The 24775-nt window shown below is 40.6% G+C and overlaps 1 protein-coding gene across 5 annotated transcripts in view; it reads left to right on the top strand.

Annotated features, from left to right (window-relative positions):
* The window catches only part of traf3ip1 (TNF receptor-associated factor 3 interacting protein 1), a 43929-nt gene that overhangs the window by 5665 nt on the left and 13489 nt on the right, over positions 1-24775 (top strand). The window contains exons 3-15 of one of the 5 annotated variants that reach the window (XM_061926526.1): positions 6447-6608; positions 7213-7344; positions 9049-9453; positions 9529-9591; positions 9753-9773; positions 9983-10006; positions 11194-11269; positions 11504-11524; positions 14707-14791; positions 15540-15629; positions 17588-17702; positions 17777-17813; positions 17878-17951. In XM_061926526.1, the coding sequence (XP_061782510.1) occupies positions 6447-6608; positions 7213-7344; positions 9049-9453; positions 9529-9591; positions 9753-9773; positions 9983-10006; positions 11194-11269; positions 11504-11524; positions 14707-14791; positions 15540-15629; positions 17588-17702; positions 17777-17813; positions 17878-17951 (1305 nt within the window). Of the gene's footprint in view, positions 1-6446; positions 6609-7212; positions 7345-9048; positions 9454-9528; positions 9592-9752; positions 9774-9982; positions 10007-11193; positions 11270-11503; positions 11525-14706; positions 14792-15536; positions 15630-17587; positions 17703-17776; positions 17814-17877; positions 17952-24775 lie in introns of all 5 variants that reach the window. The other 4 variants (XM_061926525.1, XM_061926527.1, XM_061926528.1 and 1 more) reach the window with 4 other exon arrangements.

Raw genomic sequence — 24775 nt, 5'->3', positions numbered from 1 at the left:
AAAAAAGAAGAATGTGGCTTAAGTACAGTTTTTTTAATTGAGCTGCTGCATTTTTTGGTTGGGTTGTTTATTTATTTTGAGTAACTTCTACATTTCTAAAAGGGGAGGAATGTAATAGAGTGATCTATGTTTGTCTGTTACCATCTCCTGGTGAATGTTGGCTATAGCGTACTGGGGTTACTTTTTGGTTGGCCAACGATTTACGTGGTGTTGCGCACCTGACGTCAAGTGTGTGAGTCTGTTCTGAAGTCTACAGTAAAGAGACGTACTTCATCACCTCGCCTGGTTATTGCCTCCAACTCAATATATTACAACAACATTGCTGTTTACTGCAGACGAACTGCTTTACGGTAGAATAAAACATGACTGCTGTTGTTGTGTGTTGTTACCGTGCTGGGAGGACGTTAATGAAACTGCCTAACAATAAACCCACATAAGAAACCAAGAACTCGCCCTCAATTATTCTACAGTTATAACGTGTTTGGGCAGGCACGCTGATTATATTGTGGGAAAGCGGACGTGAATACAGGCTGTTGACACGTCACTCAGGTCCGCATGGAGCTGGAGGGGGCGTGGCTTCCAGCTCCGCCTGAATTTCGGGAGATTTTCGGGAGAAAATTTGTCCCGGGATGTTTTCGGGAGAGGCGCTGAATTTCGGGAGTCTCCCGGAAAATCCGGGAGAGTTGGCAAGTATGCCTTACGTAGGACAAGAACACATATGTTTTTCTTTTTTTTTATGCATTATAGCAAAAAAGATAACAATGGAGCAAAAGGGAGTCGCTCTATTCCGCCTTTAAAGCGCTGCGAAAAACATTCAAAAACCTCCAACAATGTTTTATATACACGCCGTAGTAACAGGCACATTCATAGGAACTTTTAATATTTACGTATTTTGCTCTTTTAAAGCATACATCGGCACTTTCATTTCCCAGATGCATCACAGCGTTCACTTTTCCCTTCAACAAAGCGAACGACTTACGCCAGACTTTGTGAGAGACAACAAAGATTACTTTAGGACAAAAATATGATCCAGAAACCTATATTTTTTTAATAGTAGGCGGATGAGTACCAAGTTTTATAAGCTTATGCTAAAATATCAAGCTTTTGTTAAAACACTAAGAGCCTGATTTACTAAAGGTTTGCGTGCCCTAAAACACGTGCAAACTTGATAGCACATGCAAAGCTGATCTACTAAATTTGTGCAAAGTGGATTGCGTCTGTTAAGTGAGCAGAATAAGGCGTGCAATCCATTTTGCGTCTATGTCTGCATTAGTATGCAACATATATGCTGATCATCAAAACATCCACAATACTGGGAGGAGGAAATGCAAATATGATATTACAGCATGTGCTACGAACAAACAATCACTTACTGTACATTGTCTGCTCTCACTGAAATGCCGACTGATGGGATGTTTATATCTTCCAGTTTAGATGAAGAATTATTCATAAACCGCTCGCAGGGTAAAAAAAGGTGCTAGAGCATCTTTTTGTGCCTTTCTTGTCAAAGTTGACCAACTTCTCGGTATTTGGTCACAACCTTCTACTATTCAGGTGAGAGGCATGATTTATAATCTAAAATTAACTTTTACCAACTCTGAGGTGATGCAGCAGCAGTAGCTCAGTATCTTAATAACTGCAAATGCTAATTAGCTCTCTGTGATCACGGCTCCGCCAAAAGTAATTTGTCTGTGTTCGCGCTTCTTATAACAATATCCTTAATATTTGGTTAATAATCAGGTCACGACGTGTAAGTTGGGTATTGTTAGTGATTTTTTAAATGTTTTTTTAGAAGGCTTTATGGGCGTAATAGTGTACTGGTGTAGCCGCATTGTTAGCCACCTCGTATTTGCCATATTTTACGAATTAGAATACATGAAAAAGTCAAAACATAGTTCTTCTTGTTTTACATAGGAATTGTGAATCGTAGGCAAAATTCCAAAAAAGGTGCAGTTCCCCTTTAGAGTTCTTTGTCGCCATCACTGACTTCTGTTACTTGTGCTAGTCTACTTGCCACTAGCGAATGTGTGCTAGCACAACTCATTTCATTGATACCTTTTATGTACCGGTAACTATAATATTTTCTAAGCATAGAGCAAATGAAGAAGATGTATATGGTAAACGCAGATAGCAGGGTAGGAATACCCTTCTAGAAGTCACACGGAAACTGTTGTGACAGCTCATATAGTTAAGATCTATACATTACCACTACCAGAAGTCCAGTTTGGGTCGACACCAGTCAAGTCTGAAGACCACCTGAGTTGCTCACTGTGACTACCAGTGTTGGGACTAACGCGTTACAAAGTAACGCCTTACTGTAACGCCGTTAGTTTCGGCGGTAACTAGTAATCTAACGCGTTATTTTTTATACTCAGTAACCCAGTTACCGTTAATACATGATGCGTTACTGCGTTATTTTACGTTATTTTTCATGTAGTATCGGCTAGAAACAGAAGATCTGAGTGTGTTTTATTGCAGCGCTGCGGTGGAAAAGAAAAGGCGTGCTTTGTGTGGGTGGGGGCGGGGGGACTCCCATATCGCAGTTGAGGAGCGCAGGGGAGACGTTCCTCCAGGGCCTATGTACGTCTTCGAGGCTAACAACCTTCACTTTACCCGGCAGTGGGTCTTTACAGCTGAGGGTGAATGACGAGACCGGCGGTTTGTTGCAACATTGTGACTTTATTGGACGCAGCCATCCACCAAGCTAGAGCACCTGCACGCACTCACTGTCGCCGCTCGCTCGCCTCTCTCGCCCACTCACTCACTGACGTCACTCACCTCACATGCTGTCATATCTTAAAGGGCCACACACACACATACGCTACTCTCATAAATACTAACAAGACATCATGGCGAAGCTAGAAGTCGAGTTTTTTAACATGGAGACATTCTCAATACTTTTCTTTTGTCGAGCACAAAGAAAATAACATTTTAGTTAAATGTAAGTTGTGTCTTGGATCAAAGATCCTATCTACTTAAAGTTAAAGTTCAAGTGCCATTATGTTGCAGCTATTTAAAATACTTTTGTCAATTTGTTCTGGCCTGAAATAAATTGGCCTTTTGAAACATATCTTTGTCTTTGTGTGTTGTATGTAGACCACATTGCTTTCTGAGTTCAGTGATGCAAATGCATGTCAAATTGATCAGCACATTGTATTATTCTCCAGTGCAATAACAGTACTGAAATGAAGGCTAAAAGGGCATTAATGGGAGCCTTAAAGAAAGGAGAAAAAAATAAGTAACTAAATAGTTACTTTTCACAGTAACGCATTACTTTTTGGTGTTAGTAACTGAGTTACTTTTGAAATAAAGTAACTAGTAACTGTAACTAGTTACTGGTTTTCAGTAACTAACCCAACACTGGTGACTACAGTACACAAGTGTTCTGTGACCCAACGTCCATGTCCTTCATGCCATGTTTCTTAATTCCATGTCTATGTTATGTAGGCTGGAATGATTTGAGCTAAACATAAAATGGATTGGTAATGCTCCCCCATATAGTACCGTATTTTCCGCACTATAAGGCGCACCTTCAATGAATGGCATATTTTAAAACTTTGTTCATATATAAGGCGCACCGCATTATAAGGCGCATAGAATAGATGCTACAGTAGAGGCTGGGGTTACGTTATGCATCCATTAGATGGAGCTGCGCTAAAGGGAATGTCAACAAAACAGTCAGATAGGTCAGTCAAACTTTATTAATAGATTACAAACCAGCGTTCTGACAACTCTGTTCACTCCCAAAATGAATAAACATCTGTTTTATTATTTTCCCCGAGGTAAAGTCAGTGACGTGGTGGTTTGTTTATCTTTTAACAACAGCAAGTTATAACATGAAGTGCAACATTTATATCACATAGTGGAGGGGAACTTTTCCCCGATTCAATAAACAAGTAAAAAACAGTGATTCTGTTACGGTAAATCAAATCACAATATAGTAACACTGGAAATAGTGCAGAGCAATAACAATATATCAATAACTCAACGTTGCTCAAACGTTAATGTCACACAACACACAAAATAAATATGTAAAGCTCACTTTATCAAGTTATTCCTCATCCACGAATCCTTCGAATTCTACTTCTTCAGTGTCCAAATTAAACAGTTGGGCGAATACGGCATCCAACATGCCCGGCTCCGTCTCGTCAAAGTTGTCATTAATGCATACTTGCCAACCCTCCCGGATTTTCCGGGAGACTCCCGAAATTCAGTACCTCTCCCGAAAACCTCCCGGAAGAAATTTTCTCCCGAAAATCTCCCGGAATTCAGCCGGAGATGGAGGCCACGCCCCCTCCAGCTCCATGCGGACCTGAGTCCAGTGTGCGCACACAAGGAGACGAAGCAGAAGAACGAGACCATAGTCTAGGAGCGCAGGGGAGACACTTCTCCAGGGCCGATGTATGCTCGGGGCAACACCTTTCACCTTACCCGGCAGTGGGTCTCCACAGCGGACGACTTTAGGGTGAATGATGAGTCCAGCGATTAGTTGCAAATCTTGCTTTATTGATTGCTTGCACACAGCCAATCCAACACAAAACCAACTAGTCCCTCCCCGCACTCACGCTACGCTCCCTCTCTTCTCTCGCCCACACACTCACTGACGTCACTCACCTCACATGCTGTCACCTATTAAAGGGCCACACACACACATACTCTACTCTCATAACACACAGTACAGTTAGTAGAACAACTGTGTTTTCATTACTGTGTATTTGATAGGTGCCATTGCCCAGGAATTGTATTGCATTGTATTTTCAAGTACCACAATGAGTAGATGAGTGTTATGTGTGTGTATATGTGTAAATAAATGAACACTGAAATTCAAGTATTTCTTTTATTTATATATATAATAAAATAAATAAATATATATATAGCTAGAATTCACTGAAAGTCAAGTATTTCATACATATATATATATATATACATATATGAATGAAATACTCCAGTTGGTGAATTCTAGCTGTAAATATACTCCTCCCCTCTTAACCATGCCCCAACCATGCCCCCCGCCCCAACCACGCCCCGCCCCACCCCCAACCACGCCCCCCACCCCCCACCTCCCGAAATCGGAGGTCTCAAGGTTGGCAAGTATGCATTAATGGAGTCAGTGTCGCTGCTGCTCTATTCCCGTGTTCTACTGCGTGACTGATCGTCTTAAATTTAAACTCTGTGTCGTAAGCGTGTCTCTTAATACAGTGTTCCCCAACCACCGGGCCATTGGTAAAAATGTTTTTTTTTATTAAATAAATGGGTTATACTTGTATAGCGCTTTTCTACCTTCAAGGTACTCAAAGCGCTTTGACAGTATTTCCACATTCACCCATTCACACACACATTCACACACTGATGGCGGGAGCTGCCATGCAAGGCGCTAATCAGCAGCCATCAGGAGCAAGGGGTGAAGTGTCTTGCTCAAGGACACAACGGACGTGACTAGGATGGTAGAAGGTGGGGATTGAACCCCAGTAACCAGCAACCCTCCGATTGCTGGCACGGCCACTCTACCAACTTCGCCACGCCGTCCCTGAATCAACATAAAAACACAATATATACACTATATATCAATGTATATCAATACAGTCTGCAGGGATACAGTCCGTAAGCACACATGATTGGGACAAATTTTCAAGCGTTGACCGGTCCGCGGCTACAAAAAGGTTGGGGACCACTGTCTTAATAGGAGCCATTTTGGGGTCTTTACATAAACAAACAAATGGAAATGAAACGGCACGCCTCGCGCAGTCCTATATCCCAGCATGCACCGCGCGCTTCTTCTTCTACGGGGGAAAATGAAGACGGGGGAAAATGAAGTCGGCGGCTGCTTACCGTAGTTGCGATTGATTGATTGATTGAAACTTTTACCTGTTACAGGCTCAATATTGGTCCATGTATACGGCGCACCGTCAGCTTTTGACAAAATTGGAGGTTTTTAGGTGCGCTTTATAGTGCGGGAAATACGGTAGTTTGTATACTCATTGTAGTACATGTCCAAATATTGCCTACTATATCTAAGCTGTTAGTACAGCCTCATCAAGCACTTTGCTTCTTCAACGCAGTCAGCCAGATTTACATAGATGTCCGGGGGACTTTGCTGATGTGCAAAAAGCAAACCACAATGGACCACCGGAACATTTCCGTTCCAGCATCTCATGCACATTTACCTGAACGCTTGGGGGAAGGGGACTTTTGTAAAAATCCCCATGTTTCTAGTACAATCCTAAATGGATTATTTATCACTTTTATTCACATTTATATAGCAGTTGACTACAAGTGTTGAATATGGGGAAAGTCATTCTAGAAACATCATCTTAAGACGTCTTATTATGTCTGGATACCGACTATACTGCTCCTCTTCTCCACCAAGAGATCCTGTCTTTTAATGTCATTTTGTTATTTCTTTTGTTAACCACACACGACATGACTTTGTCTTTGTGTTTTATCAGGACAAAGAGAGTAAGATGGCCTTCCTTCAGAAAGCGATCGATGTTGTAGCGTTGGTTAGTGGAGAGCCCCTAGCAGCAAAGCCAGCAAGGATAGTGGCCGGTCATGAGCCTGAGAAGACCAACGAGCTGCTGCAGGCTATCGCCAAATGCTGCCTTAACAAGGTTTGCGTATTTCAACTCACCCCAGATATTACTGAGTTCATATACTGTATGTTTAGAAACGCCTCAAGAACTGTGAATCTTTTAAATGAACCCGAGAGTGGGTGGCCGGTGGCACCTAAAAAAATAGTTGTCTATAATTTTCTGATGTAATACTGCTGTTGTTGTTAATGAGTCATTGACATATACTGTTACTCACACAAAGTTTTTCCGTATTTTATTTAAAAAGCAAATAAACCATTGACCTATATCGAAGCAACAATCATTGAAATGTACTTATGTTCTCAACCATACAAACTCTGTGATCGTCTTTCAACGAGTTTTCCCATTACAATATTTTTGTATGTTATTATTGTACAATGTACTTTTTACAATGTAAAATATCTAATCTAATGGATTCGCTGTAATTTTTAGCAGCTTTATAAACATTAAGGGTTTATTGTTCTATGTCAGAGCAAGGCCGTAACAGTAACAGTGTTTCTGTAAGTACTTAATGTATAAAAAAAACTGCAAGTATTTAAGAGATTAACTATTAAAATGCACAATTTGCAGTTTTGTACACAAAATGTTGCTATAATGGAATGGCTTTTGTTTACTTGATGCACAGATGTCCAGTGAGGAGGCAGTGAAACGAGTGCTTTCTGGAGAGACGGTGGACTTGAAGACCAAGGCCAGCACATCCAAGTCCCAGGATAAAGAGAATCGAGCTAGACGTGAACAGCAGTCATCTGAAAGAGAGGTTAAAATCATTATTATTGTCCATCAAATAATATAATATACTAATAAAACATTAAATTGAATGGCAATTTACATATAATAGACTAGGGCTGGGCGATATATCGATATACGTGATATATCGCGGGGTTGTCTCTGTGCGGTATAGAAATAGACTATATCGTGATATCGAGTATACGTTCTCACGCAGTTGCTTTTAGCTGCGGGCATTACACTACATGCTCTACTCGCTCTTTCCTGTCTCTTCTTCTCACAGACAGCAAGCGCACCTTCTTACATACGTCACATACTGTCACGTCATACGTAACATACGTATACGCCCTCCCCGAGCAGAGAGGTAGCAGCATGGCTAACGTTAGCTGTGATGCTAGGGGTAATACGAGCGAAAGAAGGTGCAAATCTGGTAACAAATGAAGGAATAATGAATTCCCAAGAAAAACAGCAGGGGGTCCATGGTCTGGCAGTGTCAAGTGTGAAGATGTGGAACAGACAACCGTAATTTGTCAAGTTTGGGGCAAAAGCGTTGCTATAAAAAGTAGCATTACTGCTGTAACAAATAGTTCAGGGTGTCCCAAGTTACCGGAGTGTGTTAGGTAAGGAGGAGGAGTTTTGTCCCTCCAGAGTTGTTGCCGTAGGGCTGTGACGTAGGGTGTGTGTGGTTGTGGAAGGAGGTGTGTGATGTTGACATTAAAGAAGCGGTGGCTACTGAACCTGCTCTAATGTCTCCCGTTTATTATTTTATTAGATAAGTACACTGTATAGGCGAACCCAGGACACTCGGCTACACTGCTAATATGTAGCATCATTTGAAAAGTCACCTGCTAGACAATGAAGAGGGCTTACTACGCACGTCAACATCGTTTGGTGCGACACGTCCACACCATCAAAATGCCGAGGCAAACATTTCCAGATCAACACCGTATGAAAAAAAGTGATTTTTTTAGTTGTGATTTCCTTCTCTGCATGAAAGTTTAAAATGAGCATATATTAATGCAGTATGAACAAGAATGTTTTAATGTAGACACATAGAATCATCGTACTGCTGTGATTATATGCATCAAGTGTTCATTCAAGGCTAAGGCAAAATATTGAGATATATATCGTGTATCGCGATATGGCCTTAAAATATCGCGATATTAAAAAAAGGCAATATCGCCCAGCCCTATAATAGACATAATATTTTATATTAGATATTTTGCAATTAAGAAATGTGTGTATGTCACATTTGTTGAAGGGCCAGCATTTTTCTTGGCAGACACAAATGCTTTTGTAAAAAAAAAAAAAATAGTGTAATAGGAAATATTCCTTAAAATTACTATTTGACGTAGTAATTTTCCTGACAAACGTATTGTTTAGCCTTTGTCGTTCACACAAGACTTGCTGCAGTGCAAGTTATATGAGCAGCAGCGTCCTTCAAAGCCCATATTGGAAACGTCTTTTCAGCAGTGTAGAGTGAACGTAGCAGTATGTTTGCGTTTGCGTTGTTTTCCTTTGTTCAACTTGTGCGGATTACAAAATCAGTGGTTTGTCAAGTTACTCACATTACATTTGTAAAAGTTGTAAGTAAAAAAGAAGATTTTATGAGTTTGTCCACTTTCATATATACTTGTTTTGTAAGTATTGTATAATTTGTGTTGGCCAATGTATCTGTCATTGAGATTAAATGTTGATTAAATCCTAAAGTTAATGTTGTTCTGGACTAATCCAGGGGAAGAAGAAGATTGAGCGCAGTAGGAGCAGAGAAGATAAGGACTCGGATAAGCCCCCAGAGCAAGAGAGACAACTTAAAGATGGTGAGCAAGATCACCGCCACAAAAAGGAGCGTTCTGGCAAAAACCACCACCGTGAACAAGACCATACCAAAGATGCTGAAAAAGACAAAAGCCGTGACCGAGGACAAGACAAAGGAAGAGGAAAAGACCAAGAGCAGGACTTAGATCTCAGAAGAGAGAAAGAAAAGAGCAGAGACAGAGAGAGAATAAGAGAAAGAGATTCCCAAAGAGACCATGAGAAAAACAAGGAAAAACTACGAGGAAGAGACAAGGACATCGAAAGACGCAAAGAAGGGGAAGACAAGACGAGGAGTAAAGACAGACACCATGCAAATAGCAAGGTATTCACGTAAACTAAAGCTGAAACCGCAACCACAAACATTATTTATCTAACAATTTGTGTGCTCACTGCCCAGGATAGATTATCAGAACTTCAACCCAAAAATGTTGACGACGATCCCAGGAAAACGGTAACAGCTGTAAGTTCCACCATTTTAATATCAATGTAAAATATCCCATTGTGTATGTTAAGTAACTTTGAGTTGCCAACCGGATATCAGAGTTTGAAAATCAATCTGTATTTTACCTTATTAGTAAGACTTATTTTTTTTCCTACTGCTGCACTTCTTATTCTTGGAAGGATCCAGTGCCAGCTGACGAGGTATTCAGTCCGGTAGAATCACCTGTAAAAATGTAGGCCTGAATAATGTAGGCTTTTTATTGACAGATTAAATGGCCTTTGGGTGGCCGGCCGGTTGGTTGGTTGGTTAAGCATCAATTTGAGTTGTAGTGTCAGGCCTATATGCTACTTAACGGTTTTGTTGAGAAGTAGTACCATCTGTCTTAATGTTGTGTTCTTTGCATGTACAGCCTGCAGAGAAAGTTGAAAACCAGGTAACTGACTTTTATTCATAGATGTTAACTACTAGATGACTCTTGCAACGCACAATGTTGTGTTTGATATAAGGGCTGCATGGTGGCCTAATGTTTAGCATGTCAGCCTCACAATAACTTGAGACTTGTGCACATTGGTGTGAATGGTTGTTAGTTCAAGATTCAAGATTGTTTATTGTCATATGCACTGTTAAAACAGACAGTTTGCCGTACAATTAATATCTTACTTTGCTAGTCCACCCTTCAACAAGTCACACGGTACTTAGCTAAAAATAAAAATAAAAATAAAAATGTATATACAAGGCACAGTAAGTAACATAACATTATTGCACATTCTGATTGACAGTCAACAACAGTATAGATATGGAGGTGACATTTGGTCACAGCAGCAGTTAAAGTGTCTTTCGTGGTCAAAGGTGAAAAGTGTCTACAGTGATGGTATCACAGTTTGGGGGTGGTCATGGTAGCTGTCTTTTGCTCAAAAAGACAAAAGTAAAACAGGGGGGGGCTAGCATTCACAAGTTAGCATTCACAAGCCTGATGGCCTGTGGGTAGAAACTGTTTGTCAGTCTCGTAGTCCTGGATTTCAGGCTCCTGTATCATCTGCCTGTGAGACTGTGCTGGGGGTGTGTGCAGTTTTTAGGTGTACTGCGATTAAGACAGTTAACCAATCCAGAGTGTACTTCACATTTCACCTAAAATTTGTGTGGTATCATATAAGCTCCAGCTTACCTAATGAGCTGATGGTAAAGAAAGTGGATGGATAGTTTAAGGAGGAGCCATTCATTAACGATTTGTATGAGTAGTTTTACATTCTGAAAGGAATATTTTGCCTACTATACACTACACTAAGCACGTTGATTTTATTTTGATGTAATGTTTTCATTTTAACCATCTTTCAATAAGATGAATTGTTAGCAAGTGGACTAATTGGTGTGCAAGTTACAGTAAGTCAGATTTGGCAGCATATAACTCAACAACAACAAAACTGTTCTTTAAACCTGAAACTGACATTTAGATGCATGCAGGAAATATATTCACTTCAGTTGCCTCATGAATATCCTCCCCTTGATAACTTTACTTTGTTGTGCAGATGACAGATTCTGATTTTCCTAGTGCCATTGATTTTTATACATTATTCTGCGAAAACAACTTTTAATAGCTATTTTGTGTTGACTTCCTTACAGTCTGAAAGTCCAGCACGAATACCCAGACCGTCATCCGCCAAAGGGCAAAGAAGGAAACCTCGAATTGATGGACGAGGTAAGCTCCCAATCACTTCAAGACACACCTAATAAAGTGACCCTCAGTTGAACCATTAACATTAGGGCGGAAACGTTTTTGTGATCACTGGTAAAAAACGCTCTGAAATGTGTCCTATTGTTTATTTTCATTCAATTATGGTACTGCTTTCTTTAAAAAAAATTTTTTTTGCTTGTTTCATGATGCTGTACTACTTGCGTCTAAATGGAAACAATCGCTTTTGTCTGTCTACAGATGAATCTGACAGTGAAGCAGGTAAGGGGTTCTTTTTTTAAGACCAGACTTGTATGAGATATGAGGCCAACAAAAGCATGTTTTATTATCAGAATCACATTTAAGAAACATTCATTACGATATTTATTAGAAACTTAGATCACATCACACTTATTAGCATATCCCAGTGTGATAAAATATCTCCATTAACTTTACGTACAATAGGACAGTAATACAAACACAATAAAGAATAATGACTCATAGCATTGTCCCTAACTAGGAAACAATGTTTCTTGAAAGGAGAGGCAGTCATTTGGTATATTTTGGTTGTTCATAGAGTGGCTAATGTAGTTCTCTGACCTTAAATATTCAATAAGAAATGTTGTATAAAAGTGTGTGGTGTATTCAAAAACATATTTTTGTCCAATAATGCCCATATATGTGTTTAAAAAGGGGACAAATTAAGTTAAAATATAATTTAATACCCCGCCGTACTGGTAATTGATATTTAGTACACAGTAGTTTTCCCCTTTCTAGATGATTGTAGTAGCCACCTATGCAGTAAGCTCCACACATACTTGACGCTCCATGTTTGACAATTCATCAAAGCATAATTCATGGAGTCCTTTTATGGACCAGAGACCTGTACTATGAAGCAGGATTACCTATTATTCATCATAAATTTGAGGATTCATCAATTTGCTCAGTATCTTAGACTTAGACTTGGACTTCCTTTTTATTGTCATTCAAATTTGAACTTTACAGCACAGATAACAACGAAATTTCGTTACATAAGCTCATGGTAGTGCAGGATAAAAAAGCAATAAGGGGCATATATAAATAAATGAATATATATAAATACATATATAAAATAAATAAATATATATAAATAAATAAATAGATTACTGTACAGATAAATATATTGCACTTTTTCACATGTGTCCACGTTTATGGATGTATGTTATATTGTCCTTTTTATTCCAGCGAGTTAATCCATTTTGGGGGGAGTTGAGGGGATAATTTAATTACGATGCGTTCAAGAGTCGTACGGCCTGAGGGAAGAAGCTGTTACAGAACCCGGAGGTTCTGCTTCGGAGGCTGCGGAACCTCTTTCTAGAGTCCAGCAGTGAAAACAGTCCTTGGTGGGGGTGGGAGGAGTCTTTGCAGATTTTCTGAGCCCTGGTCAGGCAGCGGCTTTTTGCGATCTCGTGGATAGGAGGAAGAGGAGTCCTGATGATCTTTTCCGCTGTCCTCACCACTCTCTGGATTGATTGATTGATTGAGACTTTTATTAGTAGGTTGCACAGTGAAGTACATATTCCGTACAATTGACCACTAAATGGTAACACCCGAATACGTTTTTAAGTCGGGGTCCACTTAAATTGATTCATGATACAGATATATACTATCATATATACTATCATCATAATACAGCCATCACACAAGATCATCACATTGAATTATTTACATTATTTACAATCCGGGGTGTAGGGGTTTGGATTTGGTTGTTATCATCAGTCATCAACAATTGAGAACAGAGAAATGGATATTGGAACAGTGTAGAGAGAGAGAGAGAGAGAGAGAGAGAGAGAGAGAGAGAGAGAGAGATCAGAAGGCATAAGAAAAGGTATCTGCATTTGATTGTTTACATTTGATTATTAACAATCCGGGGAGGGTGTTAGTTTAGGGTTGTAGCTGCCTGGAGGTGAACTTTTATTGCGGTTTTGAAGGAGGATAGAGATGTCCTTTCTTTTATACCTGTTGGGAGCGCATTCCACATTGATCTGGCATAAAATGAGAATGAGTTAAGACCTTTGTTAGATCGGAATCTGGGTTTAACGTGGTTAGTGGAGCTCCCCCTGGTGTTGTGGTTATGACGGTCATTTACGTTAAGGAAGTAGTTTGACATGTACTTCGGTATCAGGGAGGTGTAGCGGATTTTATAGACTAGGTTTAGTGCAAGTTGTTTTACTCTGTCCTCCACCCTGAGCCAGCCCACTTTGGAGAAGTGGGTAGGAGTGAGGTGGGATCTGGGGTGGAGGTCTAGAAGTAATCTGACTAGCTTGTTCTGGGATGTTTGGAGTTTAGATTTGAGGGTTTTGGAGGTGCTAGGGTACCAGGAGGTGCATGCGTAATCGAAAAAGGATTGAACGAGAGTTCCCGCCAGAATCCTCATGGTGCTTTTGTTGACCAGAGAGGAGATTCTATAGAGAAATCTCGTTCGTTGGTTGACCTTTTTGATTACCTTGGTTGCCATTTTATCACAGGAAAGATTAGCCTCTAGAATGGAACCTAGGTAGGTGACCTCAACTTTCCTGGTGATAACAATGTCACCCACTTTTATAGTGAAGTCATTGACTTTCTTAAGGTTGATGTGGGACCCAAATAGGATGGATTCCGTTTTACCCAAGTGTATGGATAGCTTGTTGTCAGCGAGCCAGGTGCATGTTCTAGAGACTTCCAGTCTGAGGCATTGCAGGCTCCAGTCCAGACAGAGATGCTGTTGGTCAGTAGGCTCTCTATAGTGCCTCTGTAAAATGTGGTGAGAATGGGGGGAGGGAGCTGTGCTCTTTTCATCCGACGCAAAAAGTGCATGCGCTGCTGAGCTCTTTTTACAAGAGCTGCGGTGTGTAGGGACCAGGTTATATTGTCAGTTATCTGCACCCCCAGGAACTTGGTGCTGCTTACTATCTCCACCGCTGTGCTATACTGCTGAAGCCCTGCCTGCTCAATGATTACATATCTCTCTCTCACACTCGCTCTCTCTCATTTGTTCACTCTGTGTGTGTATATGTCCCTCTCTTGCTACCCGTGAAACTCGTCACAGTAATGTAAATGCAGTAAAAGAATAGGGAAACACAAAATATGCGACCCGGATACGATGAAGTCCAAAGTTTGGAAGAGATTTGGATTGTTAAAGAAGAACGGTAAAATTTGATTAAAAAAACTGTTGCAAGATGCAAAGATTAAAAAACAGCAGTGAAATACTGCAGTAGCACGACAAATCTTAAGACGCACCTGTTAAAAGACATTGAGAAACCAGTAACGACAATGAGTATACATATCGGATTGTCTCAGGGTTTAAAGCACGATCACTAAATATTTAATCGGTTCGAGGTCAAGTTTTCTTCAAACATAATAACTTTATTAACCTGCAAGTGAAAGATAAATGACAGATTTTGCGTGGAATTGCAGTGATCTAAATACCAGTTGTTCTTGCTCAGACACAGACACTAAGGTGGCGCAGGGACCTGTCCCCAAGGAAAGTGGCAAAGCAGGTTCCTCATTTTCATCTGAAATGGCATCCAGGTTTGTAAAGACAACAATACATTATTTGAATCTGCGTGCATGCTACAGAGTAATAAATATGCTATTATCATTTTAGGTGCACAAAACAGTAAAAGCCAAATAAATGCCACAATAATACCCAAAATAAATGGTAACGAAAACAACAATCCCATTATACAAGTCATGGCTTTCTTCTGTGTCAAGTATTGTTGTATGTACAATATCAATTAAATGTTCAGGGTTGCTGTCATGGGCAGCACGGTGGAGGAGGGGTTAGTGCATCTGCCTCACAATACGAAGGTCCTGAGTAGTCCTGAGTTTAATCCCGGGCTCGGGATCTTCCTGTGTGGAGTTTGCATGTTCTCCCCGTGACTGCGTGGGTTCCCTCCGGGTACTCCGGCTTCCCCCCACCTCCAAAAACATGCACCTGGGGATAGGTTGATTGGCAACACTAAATTGGCCCTAGTGTGTGAATGTGAGTGTGAATGTTGTCTGTCTATCTGTGTTGGCCCTGCGATGAGGTGGCGACTTGTCCAGGATGTACCCCGCCTTCCGCCCGATTGTAGCTGAGATAGGCTCCAGCGCCCCCTGCGACCCCGAAGGGAATAAGCGGTAGAAAATGGATGGATGGAAGGGTTGCTGTCATAACGTTGGACTTTGGAAGTTAACATTAACTAAGAGGTTTATATCCTAATGAATTCAGTGGAATGATTGCTTTTTTCATTGTATAGTAGGAAGCAAATTATTTTCTTTTATCATTGTATAGCAGCAAGCGAATGGCGCGCCCCAGCAGCGCTCGTCCTGCTCCTCCTCCAGTTAAGAAACAGGACGGTCTTACTGAGGCAGTGCCGGCTGAAAGGTGACTTTACTAAACTCGTTGAATGCATTTTTTAGGGCTGTCAAATATATATTTATTTAATCATATTAATCACATTTTGCAATTTGGAGTAATCATGATTAATCACAGGTTATTACTTGCGTGCATAATTAAAATATGCTTTCGAAAAGACCCCAAAATGTGTACACAAATACAATTTTATCGTCAGAATGTCATCCAGGAACATTTTAAAAATGTTTTACTTGAATGCATGTCATTTATTTGCACAAAACTTGGTAACAGTTTTATCTAAAGGTCTTTCAGGCTGTATTTTGGAGTGAAATTTGCCAGCGAGCACACTAGTCGGAATCTCCTCACTTATATTTCCACGGCCTTATGCGTTGATCTGATCACTGACCATATAACGGTTAAAGGGGGAACATTATCACCAGACCTATGTAAGCGTCAATATATACCTTGATGTTGCAGAAAAAAGACCATATATTTTTTTAACCGATTTCCGAACTCTAAATGGGTGAATTTTGGTGAATTAAACGCCTTTCTAATATTCGCTCTCGGAGCGATGACGTCACGTTGTGACGTCACATCGGGAAGCAATCCGCCATTTTCTCAAACACCGAGTCAAATCAGCTCTGTTATTTTCCGTTTTTTCGACTGTTTTCCGTACCTTGGAGACATCATGCCTCGTCGGTGTGTTGTCGGAGGGTGTAACAACACGAACAGGGACGGATTTAAGTTGCACCAGTGGCCCAAAGATGCGAAAGTGGCAAGAAATTGGACGTTTGTTCCGCACACTTTACCGACGACAGCTATGCTACGACAGAGATGGCAAGAATGTGTGGATATCCTGCGACACTCAAAGCAGATGCATTTCCAATGATAAAGTCAAAGAAATCTGCCGCCAGACCCCCATTGAATCTGCCGGAGTGTGTGAGCAATTCAGGGACAAAGGACCTCGGTAGCACGGCAAGCAATGGCGGCAGTTTGTTCCCGCAGACGAGCGAGCTAAACCCCCTGGATGTCTTGGCTCACACCGTCCCTTATGCCACCCAAGATGATCAAGAGAAGAATATCGACCCTAGCTTCCCTGGCCTGCTGACATGAGGGTATGTCTACAGAATATATTAACTGATGAAAATTGGGCTGTCTGCACTCTCAAAGTGCATGTTGTTGCCAAATGTATTTCATATGCTGTAAACCTAGTTCATAGTTGTTAGTTTCCTTTAATGCCAAACAAACATACCAATCGTTGGTTAGAAGGCGATCGCCGAATTCGTCCTTGCTTTCTCCCGTGTCGCTGGCTGTCGTGTCGTTTTCGTCGGTTTCGCTTGCATACGGTTCAAACCGATATGGCTCAATAGCTTCAGTTTCTTCTTCAATTTCGTTTTCGCTACCTGCCTCCACACTACAACCATCCGTTTCAATACATTCGTAATCTGTTGAATCGCTTAAGCCGCTGAAATCAGAGTCTGAATCCTAGCTAATGTCGCTATACCATGCTGTTCTTTCCGCCATGTTTGTTTGTGTTGGCTTCACTATGTGACGTCACAGGAAAATGGACGGGTGTTTATAACGATGGTTAAAATCAGGCACTTTGAAGCTTTTTTTAGGGATATTGCGTGATGGGTAAAATTTTGAAAAAAACTTCGAAAAATATAATAAGCCACTGGGAACTGATTTTTAATGGTTTTAACCATTCTGAAATTGTGATAATGTTGTGATAATGTAAAAGAGCTTGTACGATCAAAATAAATTGCATGATTAATCAAGTGTGTTCATGAGTAATGCAATATTTTTCTGATTAATCACATGAGTTAACACGTTAATTTTGACAGCCCTATTTTTTTTATTTTTTTTTATTAAATACCATGTTGGGATTCCTGCTGATTTCAACACATATGCATACTTCATACAAGAATACACGCATTTACAATTAGTGCAGAAGATTTGTTCAATATAAATTATTGTCTCTTTTCCAGGGTTCCTAGTGCCAAATTATCAGTAATCCGAGATGGAAAGAAGCAATCTGACGATGAAGAGGAAGATGAGCAGTTTCTTGTGGCAGAGGCTGCTCCTGAACCTGATAAGGAGTTGGTAAATTATGATACTGTTCCAACTGCTCCAAATGAGGAAACAATAACTGTCTTAATGTGTCTGTTCTATTACAGGGCCCTGCACGAGACCCTAATGTTGAAGAAAAACATGGTACTGTCACATATTCCTCTCTTATTGAAATCAACAAATGTAGTTACTCACTCTTTTACACTAGGTGGACTTGTGAAAAAGATTCTGGATACCAAAAAGGACTACGAGTCAATCCCATCCTCCAAAAAATCTAAAGAGGTACCTTACCATACCATACAAGCACAGACTAAAAAATAACATTTAAAACAGAAGTAAAATACACATTGAAAAAACAAACACAAATTATCCTAAGAACAATTTTTTAGATAAAAAGCAGTTAAAAAGTTAAAAACAGTTTAAAGTCTCATACGAGGTTAAAAGCCAGTGGATAAAAATGGGTTTTAAGAAGGGTCTTAAAAGTAGGTATGCTCACTTACACTTTGATAGTGGCTTTCTCTCCACTAGAGGGCCCTCTTCAACACGTATCACAGCCGGACTATCCTGAGTCCTATCGGTTCTGAAATGGTTGTGAAAGGTAATTGCTTTGGTCACTTTGAAATGTGCCATGCAGCACTGGTTATTATCACAAAAAAGGTGTAAACAAATGGAGTGTAGAGTTGTAATTATGCTGCCTTGGAACCACAAAAATGTTTCCCTTCAGTGAAGCTGAAGGTCTAATACCCTGACGAGGGAGTGTGGCTTCTAGCAGACCACACACAATTGATACACACATCAAGATGTCTGGACCGAAATGTGCTCTGGCCTTGCTCAGTACCTTTCTAGAAAGATCCACATAAAATATAGACATATTTGGTTTGTGTACAATTTTGGAAGTATCTACAGTAGTTTTACAACAAGTGTCATGGATTATTTAGTCGTCGTCCATGTGTGGGCACAGTAACGTGTACACACCCACATGTTCTGTCAGACCAAACAAAACTGAGAATCACATGGTCAGGAATATGCAAAAAAGGATGTTTATATTTCTGCATCTTGACTCATGACTAACACTGTGTCAGCAGTATTCCATTGTTGCTTTAAGACTGAACTGGTGTGAAAGTTTTGTCTATTGTGGGGAGGAAGGCCATCTGCTTTGGGTGGTCCTCTCCATTGAAGCGCAATTTCCCTGCATTCCCTTCTTCCAACCACCCCAACACTAATGTGTGCACTGTTTTGGACTGTCACTCATGTGGAGATTTATCCCCCAACCGCGACCCCTGACATCATAACTCACGCCTAAGGTTAGCTTCAAGAAATGTGATTCAACTTACACGTGCATGTTGTGTTGACAATTTTATTCACCTCAACCCCTCTTTTATTAAGAATATGAATCCAAATATAGTCCTTGTTGGATGTGAAAGAATGGCCTTGTAGGATTTATCCTAATTTTCCTAATTCAAAGGTCTCAGTTTTCAGACGAAAACAGACTTGTCAGACAATCCTGTGGGTTGCAAAGATATATTAGAGCGCGTACGTCTGCACATAAGTTATGTTCATGGCACCCCTCCCTCGTTACTGGCCTTGCCTTGTCAGCTGCATAAATGACTTCCTTCCTGACATTTAAATGTGGAGAGGTCAGTTTAATTGAGTCATTTTTTCTGCTTTGTAATCATTGTAAAACATGCTGGGTCAAAAATGTCAATATTGAACTTCCGCATTCCATACAGTATGTCAGGTTTTGCATTTCAACTGCCACAATTAATTTTTTTAACTTGGGAGTCACAGGCCGCTCTAGACCTTTTGATTTGGATATTTTAGGCAAAAACTTGGACAATTCAACCATGTTTTTTCTCAAATTAAATCGCAGTTATGCTGTCCCCATTTTGTTGTGCTTTTTTAAATAGCCATCCAACTCAATTTTATTACTGTAAAGCAGAGCTATTCAACTGACGGCCTGGGGGCCAAATTCACGTTCAGTTTAAAGCTCGGGAGACTAACATTTTCGCAGCAAATTCTGAACAACAATTGAGTGCTCTTGTTGTATCAAGGAACTTGGACCACTTTAACACATTGGCAGATCCTTACAGTGACATTTAAACTTGCTAGCAAACATAGAGCACCGCAGTCCAAACATGTGATTTACATAACTGTGGCGTTCCTCAAGGCACTCCTTTAAAGGGGAACATTATCACCAGACCTATGTAAGCGTCAATATATACCTTGATGTTGCAGAAAAAAGACCATATATTTTTTTAACCGATTTCCGAACTCTAAATGGGTGAATTTTGGCGAATTAAACGTGACGTCACATCGGGAAGCAATCCGCCATTTTCTCAAACACATTACAAACACCGAGTCAAATCAGCTCTGTTATTTTCCGTTTTTTCGACTGTTTTCCGTACCTTGGAGACATCATGCCTCGTCGGTGTGTTGTTGGAGGGTGTAACAACATGAACAGGGACGGATTCAAGTTGCACCAGTGGCCCAAAGATGCGAAAGTGGCAAGAAATTGGACGTTTGTTCCGCACACTTTACCGACAAAAGCTATGGTACGACAGAGATGGCAAGAATGTGTGGATATCCTGCGACACTCAAAGCAGATGCATTTCCAACTGGACTGGACAGATCAGCTTTCAGGAAAAGAGAGCGGATGAGGGTATGTCTACAGAATATATTAATTGATGAAAACTGGGCTGTCTGCACTCTCAAAGTGCATGTTGTTGCCAAATGTATTTCATATGCTGTATACCTAGTTCATAGTTGTTAGTTTCCTTTAATGCCAAACAAACACATACCAATCGTTGGTTAGAAGGTGATCGCCGAATTTGTCCTCGCTTTCTCCCGTGTTGCTGGCTGTCGTGTCGTTTTCGTCGGTTTCGCTTGCATACGGTTCAAACCGATATGGCTCAATAGCTTCAGTTTCTTCTTCAATTTCGTTTTCGCTACCTGCCTCCACACTACAACCATCCGTTTCAATACATGCGTAATCTGTTGAATCGCTTAAGCCGCTGAAATCCGAGCTAATGTCGCTATACCTTGCTGTTCTTTCCGCCAGGTTTGTTTGTATTGGCATCACTGTGTGACGTCACAGGAAAATGGACGGGTGTATATAACGATGGTTAAAATCAGGCACTTTGAAGCTTTTTTTAGGGATATTGCGTGATGGGTAAAATTTTGAAAAAAACTTCGAAAAATAAAATAAGCCACTGGGAACTGATTTTTAATGGTTTTAACCATTCTGAAATTGTGATAATGTTCCCCTTTAAGTCCTCTCATTTTTGGCAGTTACAATTTTATTTCATAATGTGTTGCTTTCATTTTGGGCTATTCAACCGGTAGCTCGCCAGTTCAGTTAAAAACCTTGTGAGAGAGTCACAGTTTTGCAGCAGATTCTTGAAAACACTAGTGCACGGTCATATATATTGTCTTTGACTAGCAGAAGTTCCCTAAAGGGGTCATATTATCATTATTTTTTCTACATTTAAAACACTTCCTTGTCTATATAACATGTAATGGTTGTGCTTTGGTCAACATTTTGCATAGATTATGTTTTACAGACTGTAACTGTTACTAAGATTTTAGCATTCATGTGCATGTACAAGCCAGTCTGCTCCGCAAAAAGAAGATAAAGCAGTGTTTCTTAACCTTTGGGCCGCCAAAAAATATCTGTTTCTCAGCTGTGGACCATATGGGCCGCAGCGGTACTCAGTTGTAATGTAATTTTCAATCTCAAACAAACAGAAGAAGTCTGGAGCTAAAGATAGAGAAGTTTCTTAAGCGCAAATAGTATGACTAAAATGGTGAAGCTGTATTTTCCTTTGCACTGTGACTTTATTGACAGTTTAGTTGAGAAGCACATTCAATATTTAGTTTATTGATTTTAGCGCCACATAATTGTGGACCGCTCGCCTGTGCATCGGTTGGGAACATCTCTGCGCTGCTGACCCGTCTCCGCTCGGGATGGTTTCCTGCTGGCCTCACTATGGACTGGACTCTTACTATTATGTTGGATCCACTATGGACTGGACTCTCACAATATTATGTCAGACCCACTTGACATCCATTGCTTTCGGTCTCCCCTAGAGGGGGGGGTTACCCACATATGCGGTCCTCTCCAAGGTTTCTCATAGTCATTCACATCGACGTCCCACTGGGGTGAGTTTTTCCTTGCCCTTGTGTGGGCTCTGTACCGAGGATGTCGTTGTGGCTTGTGCAGCCCTTTGAGACACTTGTGATTTAGGGCTATATAAATAAAGATTGATTGATTGATTGATTAATGTATTTTTAATCAGTTATTTGCTAGTCCCTTCTTAGGCAGTATATTTGGTTAGTATTTATTTCCCTAATCAGCCTGACTGATGTAAGCCTACCGTTTTTGTGTTAAATAAATAATATTTGTGATTAACACATGGGTTCATATCATTTGACAAGTTTGTTAACTGTAAGTAGATTGGATATAAAATCATAATTAAGATTACAAATAGTGTTAATATTTGAGTGTAGTGGAAAACTTGGGACCCGAGGTCAAAAAGGTTAAGGACCCCTGGGATAGAAAATAATAAGGAACTTATTGACTACAACTGGATACACCTACTCAGTGGTTAGAGTGTCCTCCCTGAGATCGGTAGGTTGTGAGTTCAAAACCCGGCCGAGTCATACCAAAGACTATAACAATGGTTCCCATTACCTCCCTGCTTGGCACTCAGCATCAAGGGTTGGAATTGGGGGTTAAATCACCAAAAATAATTGCCGGGCGCGGCACTGCTGCTGCCCACTGCTCCCCTCACCTCCCAGGGGGTCAAATGCAGAGGACAAATTTCACCATACCTAGTGTGTGTGTGACAATCATTGGTACTTTAACTCAACTTTAACTTAATATAAACAGCGGACTTGCGCAAAGCTCTTCGGGTAAACCTCTACTATATGGAGATACATCACTAAAGTTACAAATACCAAATGGCTCGTTTGGAGCAAGTTTGGTTTTGCATAACGGGTCCCCTTTAAAGGGGAACATTATCACAATTTCAGAATTGTTAAAACCATTAAAAATCAGTTCCCAGTGGCTTATTATATTTTTCGAAGTTTTTTTAAAAATTTTACCCATCACGCAATATCCCTAAAAAAAGCTTCAAAGTGCCTGATTTAAACCATCGTTATAAACACCCGTCCATTTTCCTGTGACGTCACATAGTGAAGCCAACAGCAAGCTATAGCGACATTAGCTCGGATTCAGACTCGGATTTCAGCGGCTTAAGTGATTCAACAGATTACGAATGTATTGAAACGGGTGGTTGTAGTGTGGAGGCAGGTAGCGAAAACGAAATTGAGGAAGAAACTGAAGCTATTGAGCCATATCGGTTTGAACCGTATGCAAGCGAAACCGACGAAAACGACACGACAGCCAGCGACACGGGAGAAAGCGAGGACGAATTCGGCGATCGCCTTCTAACCAACGACTGGTATGTGTTTGTTTGGCATTAAAGGAAACTAACAACTATGAACTAGGTTTACAGCATATGAAATACATTTGGCAACAACATGCACTTTGAGAGTGCAGACAGCCCAATTTTCATAAATTAATATATTCTGTAGACATACCCTCATCCGCGCTCTTTTCCTGAAAGCTGATCTGTCCAGTTTTGGAGTTGATGTCAGCAGGCCAGGGAAGCTAGGGTCGATATTCTTCTCTTGATCATCTTCGGTGGCATAAGGGACGGTGTGAGCCAAGACATCCAGGGGGTTTAGCTCGCTCGTCTGCGGGAACAAACTGCCGCCGTTGCTTGCCGTGCTACCGAGGTCCTTTGTCCCTGAATTGCTCACACACTCCGGCAGATTCAATGGGGGCCTGGCGGCAGATTTCTTTGACTTTATCGTTGGAAATGCATCTGCTTTGAGTGTCGCAGGATATCCACACATTCTTGCCATCTCTGTCGTAGCATAGCTTTCGTCGGTAAAGTGTGCGGAACAAACGTCCAATTTCTTGCCACTTTCGCATCTTTGGGCCACTGGTGCAACTTGAATCCGTCCCTGTTCGTGTTGTTACACCCTCTGACAACACACCGACGAGGCATGATGTCTCCAAGGTACGGAAAACAGTCGAAAAAACGGAAAATAACAGAGCTGATTTGACTCGGTGTTTGAGAAAATGGCGGATTGCTTCCCGATGTGACGTCACATTGTGATGTCATCGCTCCGAGAGCGAATATTAGAAAGGCGTTTAATTCGCCAAAATTCACCCATTTAGAGTTCGGAAATCGGTTAAAAAAATATATGGTCTTTTTTCTGCAACATCAAGGTATATATTGACGCTTACATAGGTCTGGTGATAATGTTCCCCTTTTAAAACAGTAGAGCGCTCCTGTAACTCTGACAAAATAATACAAATAAAATGTCTACTGTAGAGGATGCCGGTTATTCGGATTACCGGTACACAAAATAAGAATAATAGTGAAAGTCTTTAGCTTTTTTTGGAAATGTGGCCCCTAAAACAATTCAGTTGAATATCCATGCTATAAAGAAACATATTGAATGATAAACGTATATTATTGTGTGTTTTTGGTCAAAGTATGTGTTCCATATTTAGTGGGGATAACCTGTTCCTGACCCCTTGGCTGCATTGTATATTTTTACAATATACTTCATCTTTACTTTACACAGAGTTTGCCCCTTGCCGCAGCTGCGTTTTCATAAGATTTTTTGTGTACTCCGAACTCCCCTTCTTCGTAACCCCTTTCAAATTAGGCTTGATGAAGGTTTGTAATGTATAAATAAACCCTGTGGCACACAAATGGATGGCTGTTGAGTGAGAGTCACCGAGAAGGGCCAGAATACGCTGTAGAATTGTCAAGAAAATAAATATTCTGCTCCATACTGCGTGCCTTCATAAACATGGAGGCCTTTTCTGTATTTGGGGACACATAAGGAAGGGACACAGACTCTTCTGAGTTCTCTGGATGTTTATTGACATTGTTTAGTTAGACATTAGACTAGCTGCCAGTCATCAGCTTTATACTGTAACTACCGGTAACCAATAGTTAATACAAGCTATTTCTGCCGTGTCGGATCATTGGTTTCTGCAACAATCATCCTGCACAGTTGATGCA

Source organism: Nerophis lumbriciformis, linkage group LG31 (genome assembly GCF_033978685.3).
Source record: "Nerophis lumbriciformis linkage group LG31, RoL_Nlum_v2.1, whole genome shotgun sequence".
NCBI lineage: Eukaryota > Metazoa > Chordata > Actinopteri > Syngnathiformes > Syngnathidae > Nerophis > Nerophis lumbriciformis.
This window is presented reverse-complemented; position numbering and strand designations above follow the sequence as displayed.